The sequence below is a fragment of the Protopterus annectens genome, chromosome 12.part0 (assembly GCF_019279795.1).
Source record: "Protopterus annectens isolate FY-2018-M chromosome 12.part0, PAN1.0, whole genome shotgun sequence".
Lineage (NCBI taxonomy): Eukaryota > Metazoa > Chordata > Ceratodontiformes > Protopteridae > Protopterus > Protopterus annectens.
Window position 1 is genome coordinate 1,348,782,156 of NC_056746.1, and position 16,565 is coordinate 1,348,798,720.

Below are 16,565 nucleotides of genomic sequence, written 5' to 3' on the forward strand. Positions count from 1 at the left end.
TTCGCTGAACTGACAGTTCGATGTAATGATATAAACCATCACACGCGTGCTAACTACAACCAAAGGTGCAAGCACTGTTAGGCAGGGTACAGAACACACCTAATCTCATATGCTGCTTCCTGACTTGACAACTAGCCTTCAGCCAGTTCTAATCTCACAGTGGACCAAGGACACCGCCATCCTCTCCTTGGAGGGGGAAGTTATTGTTGGCCATCTGTTGCCACTCTTTATGGTTGACTTCCTTCAATGTCTCAGACAGCAGCTAATTCTGTTTTGTCCGAGTCATATGGCTTTATCACTTTGCACCGTGGGCCCAGTGATAATATGATTTGAGTTGAGCCCCCCTCAGTACCTAAATTGACTAGTCATGTGGCTGTCCTAGCCACACACATTTTTATTTGCAATTTGAATTTTGTGAGAAAAGCAGTAGGTAAGAAGTGGAGCTCTCCATTACACAAAACTACTGGCTCAGTCATCAGGTTTATGCAAAAGCAGAAACTTGACAAGCATGTAGGTAGGTATATGCAGTGCACAAATGAAAACGTTTTATGGCAGGTTCACAAAAAGCATGCTTTTTAGGCTACATGACTAAACATTGCACAACCAGTGTTTGCCACTCAAATGTGCAAACACTGAGATGATACTAACAAAAAAGAAATGAACACTGAAACAATGAGTATTACAAGGGGGCATCATCCTCCCATACAACTTTCAATGTGGGGGTCTGTGCTCCCACACCTAGACTCCGACTTACATATATCAAGACTCCAGTATATGGAAGTAAGGGGAATTCTCTAACATACACCAATCTCTGAATCAGGATATATGAATAGAAAAAAAAAGTCGCACATTAGTGTTTGCACATTTTAGTGACAGCTGTGCTTAACATTTCTTCCTTGCTTCCTTTTTAAATTACTTCTTCTGTGTGACTTGTTAAAAAGTGTAGGTCACAGAGTACAATGCATGTCTGCTTGAATCAGTAGTAAAATATTCATCTATTCTAATGGGTGACACAAGTTTCAGATGTGACTAAATGCAATCTGCTGTTACATTTGTTTTAAAAATAAGCTACACTAATTTAATGAACTAGTGTGTAAGCATTCATGTATTACAGATAAGTATGCCTTTTTGTATGCGTCAGTCTTGCAACTTGAAAGCCTGCTAAGATTTCTGTGTACCTGTTGTATTAAGAACACTGTAGAGTGCCCCACTTGTCAAATAATGATTTACTGTTTGCATTTTAGGGTGCAATTGGTCTTCAAGGTGGCATTGGAGCCCCAGGTGTAAGAGGTTTTCAGGTAAGTGACAAAGTGGTCCTAGAGTACAATGCGTGCATCTGCCTCACTCATTAGTAATATAGTCATTCTAATGGATAACCCAAGTTTCAGATGTGATGACCTGCAAACTGTGATTACATTTGTTGTAAAAAATAAGCTAGGGAATTTAATGAACCAGTAGTAATACATTCATTCTAATGAAGTCACCACTTTGCACTAACTTTTGACCATTTAAGCTGTTTATTGGAAACTTCTCTAACCAAGATATCTTCTCCTGTATAAACATTTTTAAATTACTCATTTAATTTAATTTTTTGTTCAAATGTCCCTTTATAAATATAACCTGTCTGATGTTTTGCTATGAAGTTGTGTTTTTTTAAGAAATTTATGTCTATAGTGTCTGGCTTTGGAAACCATAGCGGGGGATTTAATGGCAGTGATCAGAAATCGATAAAGTTGCTGTTAAGAGGCACACAAGATGAAACAGTTGCAGTACTAGATCTCACTGTATTTAAATACGTCTTAGTAGGAAAATTGGAGTGATGTTTATCAGATGCTTGTTTCTGCCATAAAACCTGTATGCTTTGCTGTATAAAATGACTTTCTTACTTTAAGCTACAGCAGTTTTTCCACTACTGACTTATAAACAGATTAAATTAAAAGGAAAACTTGCCCATAAGATGGGGTTCCTTGTAATATCCATTTAGCACCGTACCTATCCTGATTTCATCATAAGTGTTTAATTTTTATCTAAAGGCATGTTTTTTATTAAAGCAAAATTTTTAGAGGATGTTAGTATAGCATAACTATGTACACGCTGCTAGCTAATGGCCATAATGTTGAACTTGGGAGCAGTAGATCACTAAGGTGTTGGAGGGCTTGCAGGATAACACTTCTCACCTGGTTTAACCCTGAAAGTCATAATAGCCATAGGCACTGCCTCAAACTGAGCCATTTGGGATACCCTACCAAACATTTCTGTAGTACTTTCAGTGTATTGCAGAAGTTGTTTGTTACCATTCTGGCACAGGACATTAAACTGAACACCATATCTTGTTGAAGTAATAAGTTCCAATGAACGTTAAATTCTGGCCAGGTTCTCTTTCTCCATTGAAGACACTTCTGCAGACAGAATCTTGCAGACCTAGTGTCTAGTGATTTAGAGTTTCTATCTAGTTAACTAAATGAGTAAGATGAGCCCATCAGAACTTTGACTAAGTGAGCCAGAGTAGGCCAGTTAACCTGACATATAGGTGTCATGGTGGGGGTGGTACTGAGACTGTAATCTGGATCCTTAAAATAAGAGGCCAGACTGTAAGTATTCTAAAATTAAATTATGTGGTCAAGATAAACTTATGTTGGACAGCTTCCAGAAAAAAACTACTCATCTTCCCTCACAGTTAACACGTCAGAATGGATGGAAATATTATTATTAAATAACACAATCTTTTCCCTCATTCAGGGAGTCAAAGGTGCTATGGGTGATCCGGGTATGCCAGGACCTACTGGACTTCGTGGTGAATATGGAGACAGGGTGAGTTCATTTTCTTTTTCCTGTCCCTATTTTAGACTGTATGACTTAGAAAAAAAATCTTGTTTTGTACACAAACATTAAAACTCAGCAGTGCTGTTAATCTTTAACAAGGCAAACATCAATTCCCCAGCTTCACAAAACACTAATTCTATCATCTCTGCTGGATGTACTTTCTCTTGCAAAAGTCACCCCACATCTGTATAATGCATGGAATTTTATATTGCTACTCCCACTGCAGTGTTTCTAGGAGTTTCATCAGTATGGATGAGAAGAAAGAGAAACTGTCCAGTTTGAAAAGAATGTTACTGCTGAAAATGCAAATAGACTGATCAGTTATTGTCCATTGCATCTGTGAAAGTGTCACATTTATTTTTAAGCAACTACCATCACATGGCATTCCTACCATGCATCTGCATGTCACAGGTACTTTTGAATCCCTCTCTCGATATGTAGTCTGCTACTTTTGAAAATACACACATTTTGACTGGGATCTACAGTCCACGAACGTAGATGCATGCTGAGAGAAAAGGAACCCCTCAAAATAATTTCTCTATTACTATATTATTCACTAATTCTAGTACAGTTGGTTTACACTTTAATTTCCATTTTCTAGTAATTGCTTTTTGGCAGCCACCATAATTAGACTCAGCAAGGCCTTACCATGTCTAGGCAATTCCGAGTCTGTATCATAGCTCAAAAAATTATTTCCCCTAGTTACACCAATTTGCTCACCCAATATCTCTGACAGAGTCATCTGCAGGGAATCTTTAAAGTCCACCAACTCATTACACTCCCAGAAAATATGTTCCCAATTACCCCTTTCTTCCCAATCACACCTCCAACATCTGCTGTCTACATGAAAAAAAACTGCCATGCATATTATCGAGGCAATCCCTTATTTTAGTTGGAGTATAAAAATATCTATGTAAACATTTCCAAGTTAAAATCCTAAATCTTCTAGATTTTGTTGCATATTTGGGAGACAAACACAAAACCCCCATTGTTTCTTTGTGAATTGATTATCCAGTCTCTCTTCCCAATCCGTTCTAACCTCCTCTGATTGATTCTTATAGTTATTGTGCATTACTTGTTCCTTTTTAATGGCAGCTTCTGCTCCAGGTTCAACTAAAAACTCTACCAGTACTAATCTTTTTGCTTACAACCTCCTTATTTCTTTCTCTTTGCCTATACTTGGATATCAATCCTTGATAGGGAAGGCATTCTCTAGCCTGCAGTCCAAATACATTCGGGGCGTCTTCCCATTCTATTACCTCCCTCTCTAATTTGCTCCCAATGCCTTGCTTCCTTTGCCAATTTTCCTCCAATAAATTCCAGTCCCCTCTTGCCTGTCTGTACCCCTAGTTGTAGACATTCCTATCAGCAGAATCTCCTTTCTCCATTCACAGAATACTTTCTGCTACTTTATAAATACAGTATTCCATATGATTACTCTCCTTAAAGGTCTGCATCCAAAGTCCAAGTCTCTCCTTGTTTCTTGAGCCTCCCTCCTGTTTCATCATCATCATCACCCCCTTTCACTTTGAATTATAGGTTTCTGCTTGTGCTATGAAAAGGAGTCTTAACTGTGTAGCTCTGTAATAGTCCCTCAAATCTCGCAATCCCAATCCACCTTGTTCTATTGGAAGAAGCATCTTATCCCATTTTACTCTTGCAGTCTTCCCCTCCTTTACTGCAATCCACAACTTCTCCTCTGGTTGATAAAAGTATGCCAGACCTGTGTATAAGACTAAAGGAACTAGAAACATTTTAACTGCTTGTATCTTACTATCCATATCCATATAACAGCTTCCAATTTCTCATTTTTTTTTATTATCCTTTGCTGAGTCTCTTCCCACATAACCTTAGCTGCTACACTAGAATTATTTTTAATGCATACTCCTAAATATTTCATTTTATCATGCCCCCATAAACATGAATATTCCTGAACCAATTTGTGTGTGGGTACATAATTTAACACTATTGCCTTTGTTTTAGCTTAATTTTTGTATCCCAAAAAGATCTGATACGGTCTCAAAATGTTCCACAACACTGTAATGTCCTGTTCTGTATTTGTCAGGTATAAAATAATATCGTCTGCAAATGGAGGCAGCGTTTCTGGACTACCATATCAATTACAGCCGTGAATTTTAAAGTCCCTTATTTTCTTTGCCAATGCTTCTAATTATAATGCATATAAAGGGAAAAAGGACACCCCTGTCTGGTTCCTCTACTGAAGCAGAAATTATCAGACAGGAACCCACCCACTTTATTTTTCACCTGTGATCCCTCATATATTCATCTAATCAACCTTATAATTTTATCAGGGAATGCAAATGCTTCCATTGCCCTGCTCATACACTCATAGCTTACTTTGTTCAATGCTTTCTCTGCATCAAGACCCAGCAACAACAGTAGTATTTTCTTAAATTTTGCTTCTCTCTGGATTATCAATGTTTTGTTAATGCTTGCCTCCGCCACAAACCACATTGATCCATATCTATCAATTTTTGCATCACTTTTGCCATTCTTTTAGCCATTATAAACACATTATAATCATGGTTTAGTATTCAAATGGGCCTGAATGAAGCTGGAACTGATGGATCTTTACCTTCTTTAGGTATTATAGCTACTGCCGCTTTCATCCAGGATGTCGGTACTTCTCCTCTTACAATACTGTTGAACAAAACCTTCCAGATCTTTATCATTTTTTTCCCCTCCTAGCTTCCAAACTTCCACAGGAATACCATCTATTCCTGGGGCTTTAATGTAGATTGGTTATACATCACAATTTTTATCTAATCTCTTCCTATGTTTGTAATTGAGCCTCATCTACCTCTAACCTTGGCATATTTAATTCTTCCATAAAAAATTCCATTTGTACCTTTTCTTGATTTCCATCTATGTTTTATACAGACTTTCATAGAATTTCCGAAATATTTCTAATTTACAGGATCTCGTTACCATCCTTGTTATAGGCTCCCTAAGCTTGGCGACAGCCCTTTCTACTTTCTGTTGCCTGAGTCACTGTGCTAAAAATGTTTGTGCTCTAGAGTTATTATCAAAACAGAGTTGCTTAACAGCAATTTGTCTAAACTCATGCAAATTATTGAGGTAATCCCTTATTTTCAATTTAGCATTCTACAGTTGCTCCTCTTCTTGTTCTGTGGGATTCTCCTTATTTTTAAATACTTTTAACATTGGTCAGTCCCTCTAAATAATTCTTGTTACTTCTTAACCATATCTCCCTTTCTTTTATCTCCACCCTATTTTTAAAATCCACTTTAATTTTATCCCAGTCCCTAGCCATATTTTCACAAGAAATTTCTATCTTTTCTAATAGCTCCTGGATAATTTCTACTACACACCTTAAATTCCTCTCTTTTCAACAGATAGGTGGAAAGGCGCTAGTGTCTCATTTTTATTTCATTACCCTGCGTTTTTGTTTTAGTTACTGGTGCATGATCTAAAATAGTTATCAGGAATGTATCAAGACCTTCAGTTAAATGCACGTGTTCCTGTGAAATGTAAGTTCTGTCTAGCCTAGCCCAGTTTTTGTATCTTGTTGAATAATATGAAAATTCACTCAACTCCTAGTACAAAATTCACATCTTCCATACCAAATATTTTCATAAATTTCTTCAGAAGTCTACTCCTCTGTTATATTTTCCGTTGAGCCCTGCAGACACATCTTCACTGTTGCAAATCAAATTCCATTTCCCACCTACAAGTAATATTCCTTGCTGAAAGCTGATTATTTCTTCCAGAATTTTCGTAAGCTCCATTACAGCACTTTTAAGTGGTAAATAAATACATGCCAGTGTAATCCTCCTCCCTTGTCAGTAGCCTCTTAATATTACAAATCTACCATTATCTTTTTTTATCCTCTTCTATCGCTATTGGAGCTCCTCTTACAATTAATATAAGTACTTGTCTTTTCCTTTGCCCCAGGTATTCCGCTGAATAACCATCCAGAAAACGGTTATCAAATTCACATGTTCAGTTCTTTCCAAGTGCTTCTCCTGTAGCATAGCTATTTGCATACATTTTAATATAGTTAACTCCTCGTTGTTTTTTGCATTTTTTGTGAGACCATTGTCATTTAAAGACATTACAGAAGTTATCATTGTCTTAAAAAGATATTATTCCCATCTTTTATGCATAACAGCTTTTTATTCACTGTCTAGTTCCAGCTTTTGTATTACACGCATACACTATTTGTCAGGTTGATCTTTTGTACAGTTGATGTTCATCATGTTTCACTGTTGCAGTCATTACTCTTGGGTTATACCGCTGGCAGGCTACCCACAGTCGGCCTGAATTCCAAAGTCTTGGTCCGGCGTCGGTTGCTGTCGCCTCTTCCCTGATGTCAGTGCGCCAGGGGTATAAAAGATGCAGCCAACGCCATTTTCTTCAGTCTTTCTTGCCGCGCGGTGCCAGAAGCAGTTCGCAAGTGCCGGTCGGCCGACTCCTGAAATTTCCATGTTCGAATTTCAGATCCGAAGTCTTCATTTAAAGCTAAGTACCCCGCTGGGGAAACTTTTTTCTTGCTCCAGACCGATGTCAGAAAAAGTTAATAACTGTATTTCTTGTGGGAAGCAAATACCTCATAAGGACTTCCATTCTTATTGTATTCCTTGCCTAGGCCCTGATCACGATGTAGAGCTAATTGCAGATTTTGTGCTAGATTTAACCAACGCACTATTAAGCGTTGGTACGATTTTGCATTCCATTACTTTGGCCGAAGATTTAATTACACGATGTCGTCAGATAACCATCCGACTACCGCAATTCACAAGAAACGCAAGGAAAAGGACAAGCATCCGAGGTCCAAAACTGACGAGGCTTCTTCTAAGCCAGTTGCCGGTTCTCAGTCAGGCGTTTTCGCAGCCCCTGACGCCCGCTACCTCAGAGCCGCAGGCCACTTCCGACTCCCACGGGGAGCAGGCTAGGCCTCTGGAAACTCAAGGTATTGGACAGTCGGAAAATATTCCCTCAGATGGGTCCAGAACCGCTGAGCAGGCATCTGCTTCTGAGGGTGTTTTCAGGCCTACACAGTTACATATAAAACCGACTACAGCTCCAAAGGCAAACACTAAAGCACCACTAAAGACAAAGAAACAAATGCAGCAAGCCCATGGACAGGCCTCCATGCCTAAAAAACAGATGCTCAAAATGGCCGAAGACCTAATTACTTTGATCAGGGGTTCCCATCCCCCTCATGAGAAGAGGCCTAGGCAAGAGACAGAATATGATTCTTCAGATCAGGTTTCCATTTCCTCTGGGTCCTCTTCTGACCAAGAATACTCTCTCCCTCCCTATGAGGATTCCGATGTGGAAGAATCTATCCCTTCAGCCTCCCCTCCTGAGGATTTTTCTTTTGGGGGAAACCCTGCATACCATGAGGGAGCACTTCCACTGGGAGAGCCAAGACTACTCAAAATCTAAGAAAAGGCTTAGAGATTTTTTTTTACTACCTCAGCACAGGCCTCTTGCTATCCCTCCTGTTTTAGACATAGTAGATGGTGTATTTTCAGAGTCCGGCCTGTCCCCTGACTCTTTACCCCCTGCACTTGTTAAGCCAGACAGATATTACAGGGTTCCAGAGTCACATACATTTCTTTATAAAAACTCTGCTGCTGACCCAGAAACTATTTCTCAAGGTCCCAAAGGGGTCAAGGCTTCCACTGCAAAAATTCTAAAATCTGTTAACACACAAAACTGTGTAGATCTTCAAATACTGAAGTTTTGCCCTCTTAATAGGAACAAATGTTCCTGACAGCCACATTCACAGACTTGAGTTAACCTAAAAAAAGGAGTTATATTCTTACCATAACGTTCCATCTGTGTTGTCGATCATTATTCATTCTTGATGAATGGGACTCAGTTCTTATCGGCTCAGCTGTTATACAGCTTGCTCCAGCCAACTCTTGAGCTAAGACACTATCCACAATGTCCCTCTCTGTGTTGTCAGATCGCGTTTGCAGCCAAAGTATCATGGAATAATAGGTATATGAAAGGATATTCCTGAGAATCATAGAGTCAAAGGATGCTCTTCCCCTGGAGACCATATCCAATTTGTAATGAGTGATAAAGGTATGGGGAGTAGCCTATGCTGCGGCTGCACATATTTCTTCCATGGATGCCCTGGAGTGGAAAACAGCTGACATGGCTATAGATCTGGTGGAATGCACTTTAACAGGCGCAGGTAACTTGTGGTTGTTAGGATTGTAAATGAAGGTAACACAAACTCTGAGCCATTTTGATAAGATAACTTTTGAGACAGGTTTCCCAGAGATAAACCTGAAAAGGAAACAAATAACTGGTCCAATTTTCTAGATTCTTTGCTCCTGTCAAGGTAGAAACATATTTGTTTGTGAACATTACTAAATGCAAGCAATATTCACCTTTATTGGAGAAGTTGGGGAAGAAAACGGGCAAATCAATGGTCTGACTAATATTAGAGTCTGAGACCACCTTAGGAAGAAAGGAAGGGTTAGTTCTCAATGAAACCCTATCCTTATGAAAATCAGATATGTTTCACACAATGCTTGAATTTCAGAAACTCTCCTGGCAGAAGTAACGGCCAATAGAAAAAGAGTTTTTCAATGACAGAAATTTGAGATGGCAAGTTGCTGTTGGTTCAAAGGGAAGGAGCACCAAAAATTGTAAAACCAGGGTCAAATCTCATGGAGCTACAGGATTCTTGAATGGGAGCTTTAGACGCAAGGCACCTTTAAGAAAAACTTTGCCTAAACAATAGGAAATTAAAGAATAATCATTATGGAAATTAGAAATGGCCGCTAATTTAACTTTAATTGTGGAAGCAGAAGCTCTTGATCAAAGAGGAAAGCTAAAAATTCTAAAACTTTGTCAACAGGTGCCAAAATGGGTCTAAATCATGTGTCCCGGCCCAAATTGAAAATCTCTTCCATTTGCTAAGGCAAAGTGGGGGGTTTATGAGAAGCCAGAATAATTCTTTGTACTGGGGAAGCTATATTACTATGCCTTGCAATTAATGGAATTGGAGAAACCAAGCTGTCAGTTTGAGACTGTGAAGGTTGGGATGCACCAATCCCTGCAGGTGAGGCAGCAGGTCTGGAACTGTGTCCAGAATCCAAGGATAGTGAATCAGGTTAGGCCAAAGAAAGGGGAACAGACTTGTCCGGGCCAAAGGGGTGCAATAAGGATCACTTTGCTTCTTAACCTTTGGTTTATTCAAGAACACTGGAATGAGGAGAAAGGGGGGAAATGTCCCAAGGGCCAATTGAGAAAGAGAGCATCTCTTGTGGACTCGGACTGGCCCCAACAAGGAAAATTTTCCATCATCACTTTGGGATTGAGAGACCACTTGTGCTCAGTTTGTCCTCTATAACACTGGAACTTCTCAGGATAAGCATTGTAACTAGAAAACAGTTGGAAGATATCACCCATTGCCATATCCTGAGAGCTTTCTGGCATAGGGGGTAAGATCTGGTTCCACCCTGTTTGTTGATGTACCATACCACTGATATGTTTTCGGATTGTATTGCAGCTGTCCCCAGAGGGAGGGCAGATTGAAATTCTTGCAACACCAAGAGCAATGCCTTCAATTCCAGGACACTGATGTGCAAATTGGCCTCTTGTGGAGACCAAGAGCCTTGGACTGTTCTTCCCAGATAATGCCCCCCCCCACCCGATCTGGGAGGTGTCCGTGGTCACTATGGCCTTGGGCTAAGAGGAAGTGAAGGGGCAGCCCAAAATGGCTTCCTCTAACTTCATCCACCAGGATAAATCTTTCTTGCAGTGACTTGTTATTAGAATGGGATAAGTCATGGGATGTGTTAGTATGAGCCACTGTGCAGCTAAGATCCAGTGAAGTAGTCTCATGTGAAATCCTGACAGAGGTACTAAGGTTATGGTTGCTGCCACAGACCCCAATGCTTGGAGGACAAGAAAGTACAGTTGTGTACACTTACCATAAATGTAGATGTTAGAGTGTCTTCACTGTTGCAGTCATGACTGTAGGGTTCTCCCCTGCCGGCAGGCAGTCCTCTGTCGGCCAGAATCCCAAAGTCTGGGTCCGGCGTTGGCTGCTCAGCCATGCTCCTTGACGTCAGAGCGCCAGGAGTACAAAGCTGGTAGCCATGTTCTCCAGTTTTCCTTGCCCCAGATGTCAGATGTTCCAAAATGAGTAAAATCCCATACCCTTTGCCAATACACCTCAGAAGAAGGGTGAAGAAGGGAACCACACAAAAGAAAAAATAAGAGGGGACAGGAGGGAGGGTAACCCAGACTGCAACAGTGAAGACACTCTAACATCTACATTTATGATAAGTGTACACAACTGTACTATGTTCATCGTGTTTCACTGTTGCAGTCATGACTGTAGGGTTGAATCCCAAAGCAGAAGAAAAGGGAGGTGGTCATAAAGTAGAGGGGGCAGCTAAAAGGCCCTGCAAGACTGCAGAAGCAAAGCCTGCCCTAGACTTAGAGTAGAGAGGTAGATTGTAGTGCTTAGAAAAAGTATGCACTGAACTCCAAGTTGCAGCTTCCAAAATGTCTTTGGTAGGAACTCCCCTGAGGAAGGCAGCTGAAGTGGCAGCAGCTCTGGTAGAGTGAGTCCTTATACTCCCTGGGATTTGCTTTCCATGGTGTGAATAACAAAATCTGATTTCATGAGCAATCCATTTAGAAATGGTCTGTTTTGAAATGGCTTTACCTTGGGAACTTGAAGCATAAGAAACAAACAAATGCTCTGATTTCCTGATGTCCTTGGTTCTGTCCAGGTAAAAACGTAGTTGTCTGTGTACATCCAAGGAATGCAAGATCCTTTCCCCCCTATTTTGAGGACTGGGGAAAAAAGTTGGCAGGTGAACAGTTTGATTTAAAGCCACTTTGGAAACCACCTTAGGCATGAAAGTAGGATTAGTCCTTAAAGACACCCTGTCTTGGTGAAAAATAATATAAGGTTCCACAGCCATGAGAGCTTGCAACTCCGAAACTCTCCTGGCAGAGGTCAGAGCTAACAGGATGGCTGTCTTCCAAGATAAAAACTTGATGTCAGATGTGGCAGCAGGCTCAAAAGGAGGTAAGGTGAGTTTTTCCAAAACATAGTTGAGATCCCAGGCAGGAATGGGTGGATATCTAGGGGGCCTTAAGTTCTTAGCTCCTCTGAGAAACTGTCTCATGAGCTGGTGGGAAAAGATTGGAGGGTCTGTATTATAATGAGCAGAAATAGCAGAGGCATGTATCTTTATGGAAGAAAAAGAAAGACCCTTATGTAAGAGGTCTGTCAGATGATGTAAAATCAGAGGAATGTTAGGAATAAGAGGATCCGAATCCTGAGCCTGCATCCAGGTGCAAAATCTTTTCCATTTTCCTGCATAAGATTTTCCAGTGCTTGGACGTCTGGCTTCTAAAATGACATCCATAACCTGCTTGACTAGGAGAGAATGAATCATAGACCCTAGATTAACCAGGCAGCCAGGCTGAGAGTTTTGACATGGGAGTGCAGAACTTGACCCTGGTGTTGGGACAGAAGGTTCGGAGTCTGAGGTAAAACCCAAGGGGGCTCCAGAGAAAGGTTTTTCAGTGTTGGGTACCAAAACTGTTGAGGCCAATTTGGGGCCAGTAAAATTATCATCTTGGGCTTGTCCTGTTTGATCTTTAATAACACCCGTGGAAGAAGAGGTAGAGGCGGGAAGGCATACCCCGAGAGGGTTCTCCAACTGAATGATAGTGCATCCACTTTCCAAGCTAGTTCATCGAATGTCCTTGTGCAACAAATCTGTAGTTGATGATTGAGGTGGGATGCAAAGAGGTCTATGTGAGGAAATCCCCAGACTGCTGTAATCATCTTGAATATTTCGGTGTCCAGCATCCATTCGTGTGGGTCTGACAGGTTCTTGCTCAGACTGTCTGCCAGGATGTTTTGCTTCCCTGGTAGAAACTGAGCTTGAAGGTCCAGTTTGTAAGCTAGAGCTGTGTTCCATAGATTCATGGCTAGTCTGCAAAGGGGATAGGAATGTGATCCCCCTTGCTTGTTTATGTACCACATAACTGTGGTGTTGTCTGTCCGTATCAGTAGTTGTCCTGGTTGTAAAAGATTCCTGAAGGCCAATAGAGCGTTCTGAATGGCTAACATTTCCTTTAAATTGATATGCAGGTGCTTCTGATCCTTTGTCCAAAGGTCCTGCAGACAGTTGCCCTGCAATTGGGCTCCCCATGCATAATCCGAGAGCTTCCGTGGTTAGTATCTGACTGGCTGGAGGCAGACTGAAGGCCTTCCCTTTGTTTTGAGTACATGCCTTGGGCCACCAAAGGAATTCCTTTTGAAGACAAGGCAGGACGGAGATCTGTAAGTCTAAACTGTGGCAATGCGGAGACCATACACTTTTTAGGTACCACTGTATTTTCCTCATATGTAGTCTTGCATATGGTACGAGAAGGATGCAGGAGGCCATGTAACCCAAAGCCTGCAGGAATTTCCTTGCAGATAGCTGAGTTAATGATGCCAAGGTTTTGAAAGTTGAAGCCAGCTGTAATTGTTTTTCATATGTCAGAAATGCCATCTGGGTTGTTGTGTTTAGAAGAGCACCCAGAAAAGTTATCTGTTGTGAGGGTGTCAAATTTGACTTTTTTATGTTTACAGTGAATCCCAGGAACTTGAGAAGTTTTTGAACAAATTCTAGATGCTGGAGTAAGACATCCTTGCTGTCTTCCTGAATAAGGTAGCCGTCCAGATAAGGGTAAATTTGAATTCCCTTGAGTCTGCAATAAGCTACTACTGGAGCCAGGCATTTGGTGAAGACCCTGGGCGCAGTAGACAACCCAAAGGGCAGCGCAGAGAATTGATAGTGCCTCGATCCGGCCTTGAACCTAAGGTATTTTCTGCACTCTTGCCTGATGGGAATGTGTAAATAAGCCTCCTTTAAATCCAAAGTTACCATCCATGCATTTTTGGTCAGCATTGGAAGTAGCTGCTGTAGAGTAAGCATCTTGAATTTTGGTATCTCGAGAAAAATGTTCAAGACTGACAGATCCAGAATGGGTCTCCATGAATTTTGCTTTCTGGGGACTAGAAAGAGCCTTGAGTAAAAACCTTGTCCCATTTCTGAAAGTGGAACCAGTTCTATGGCTTTCATAGCCAAGAGGGCTTCCACCTGGTTTAAGGCCTCTAACCATTGATGTTTTGGTAGATCCGGCCATCCGCTTGGCCTTGGTACGGTATGAAAATGGAATTTGTAACCTCTTGAAACCACATCCAGAACCCACTTGTCTTGGGTTATATGAGTCCAATTTAGATGAAAAAAATAAAGTTTTCCTCCGAGAGGGGCTTCCAGGCAAGAAGTTCCTGCAGCCCAACAGAGGGAGTCATTGAGCCTGTTTTCTATGAGCTTGCGATCTGTCCTCTCCTCCCTTAGGAGTGGAAGCAGTCCACTGTCTTGGTCTATAAGAGGCTTGCGTTTGGGGCCTTCCTCGGGAGCGTCTCTATCTACCCCTCTGAGGCCTGTCTGAATTGGGAAAGGACCAATTTTTTGTAGGCCAATTCCTACTAAATCTGGGTGGCTGTACTTGTAAGAAATCTTTAACCGTTTGCATGGATTTTGCCTTGTCCTCCATCTTCTTTATCACCTCTTCAGCCTTAGATCCAAACAAAACATTATGTTGAACAGGAGCATCCAATAACTCAGCTTTTACTTGATCTGGCAAGTTTTGTTCCTTTAACCAAGCATGCCTTCTAATGACTGTGCCAGAGGCAGCAGCCCTACAAGAAGCCTCCAAGGCATCAAAACCACAGTGTAAACCATGCTTCCCTACTTGTTCAGTGGCATGCATTAAGTCATGTAATTCCTTATCTGCACAAGCGGAAATGGAAGTTAGCTTTTGTTTCAAAACAGACAGAAGAAATTGCTGGTATTTCAGCATATGAAATTGACAGTTTAAAGCCCTAATAGATAAAGTTGCAGAAGTGTACACTTTTTTGCCCCATCTTTCTAAAGATCTGGAATCCTTCTCAGTGGGAATGGGGTTTTTAGCAGAAGCGGCCTTAACCCCCTTAGGACCCTGAGAAATGGTTTCAGGATCAGCAGTAGGATTCTTGTATAAAAACTGGTGGGAATCAGGAACCCTATATCTGTCTGGCTTAACAGGAGCTGGAGGAAAAGAGTCAGGAGTTAAGTTAGCCTCCGAAAAAGCATCATCCACAATATCCAAAACAGGAGGGCTAGCCAGGGGTCTATGTTGGGGAAGAGGAAGAAAATCCCTTCTTAGATTCCGAGTACTCCTGTCCTTCCCAGTGAAAATGTTCCCTCATTTCATGTAAAGTTTCCCCAAAAGAAAAATCCTCAGGGGGAGATGCTGAAGGAATGGATTCCTCAGCATCAGAATCCTCATAAGGAGGGAAAGAATAATCCTGGTCAGAAGAAGAAACTGAAGAAACATAAGCCTGATCAGAGGTGTCATAATACAATTCCTGCCTTGGCCTTTTATCTGGAGGGGGATGTGAACCCCTAATCATAGTAAGTAAGTCCTCCACCATCTTAAGTAACTGTTTCTGAGACTTGGGTCCCGGATCAGAAGAGGCCTGGGCTGTAATCTTTGATTTGGAAGGAGTCTTTGCCTTTGTCTTTGCCTTTATCAGAAGCTGAGTAGGCCTGAAAACCCCTTTGGAAGCCGGTACCTGCACAGCGGCTCCGGACCCATCTGAAGGAGCATTGTCTGAAGGTCCTGCAACTGAAATATTCAAAGGCCTAGTTGGCTCCTCGTGGGAGTCCGTTTTGGCCATCGGTTCCGAAATGGCCAATGACAGGGGCTGCAAAAGCGCCTCACTGACGACGGCTGAACCTGAAGCTGGCTCTGCTTGTACAATATTGTCTGATTTGGACCTCGGAGGCCTGTCTTTATCCTTGCGTCGTTTGTGAACTCTGGTAGCGTGTCCGACGACATTTTGTAATTAAAACGCCTACTGAAGTAATGAAATGCAAAATCGTACCTTAGTTTAATAGTACGTTGATTAAATCTAGCACAAAACCGACAACTAGCTATGTCGTGGTCAGGGCCTAAGCAAGGAATACAGTAAGAATGAAAATCCTTATGAGGTATTTGCTTCCCACATGAAATACAATTATTAACTTTTTCTGACATCTGACTGGAGCAAGAAAAAAGTTTCCCCAACGGGGTACTTAGCTTTGAGTAGGAGAAGAAAGTCTTCGGACTGAAGTACGTTTAGAAAAAATTGTCAGGAGTCAGCCAACCGGCACTTGCGAACTGCTATCACCACACGGCAAGAAAGACTGGAGAACATGGCGTCGGCTGCCAGCTTTGTACTCCTGGCGCTCTGACGTCAGGGAGCATGGCTGAGCAGCCGACACCGGACCCAGACTTTGGGATTCTGGCCGACCGAGGACTGCCTGCCGGCAGGGGAGAACCCTACAGTCATGACAGGGGAGAACCCTACAGTCATGACTGCAACAGTGAAACACGATGAACATCAGTGTGAACCTTGTCTTTGGATAGAATACATTGTACTTGAGACCTTATCCTTTGTAGTCTGTGAAGAGGGAGAGAAGCTACACAAGATATTGTATTGATATGAGCTCCTATAAACTCTAGGTCTTATGTTGGAGTCGGCTGGGATTTTTCTGTTGACCGTTATGCCCAAAGAGTCGAAAAGATGCAGGATGAAATGTGTGGCTTGAAGCAGTAGATGCCTGGAGGGGGTGGTGTGGAGTCAGTTGTCTAAGTAAGGAAACCGTGTAGTCTAAGGTGAGCTG

The 16,565-nt window shown here is 41.6% G+C and overlaps 1 protein-coding gene across 2 annotated transcripts in view; it reads left to right on the forward strand.

The window, feature by feature from the left end:
• COL9A3 (collagen type IX alpha 3 chain) overlaps positions 1–16,565 on the forward strand; it is a 727,303-nt gene that overhangs the window by 432,788 nt on the left and 277,950 nt on the right. For both annotated transcript variants that reach the window (XM_044090399.1, XM_044090400.1), the window contains exons 23-24: positions 1,245–1,298; positions 2,740–2,811. In XM_044090399.1, the coding sequence (XP_043946334.1) occupies positions 1,245–1,298; positions 2,740–2,811 (126 nt within the window). The remainder of the gene's footprint in view (positions 1–1,244; positions 1,299–2,739; positions 2,812–16,565) is intronic.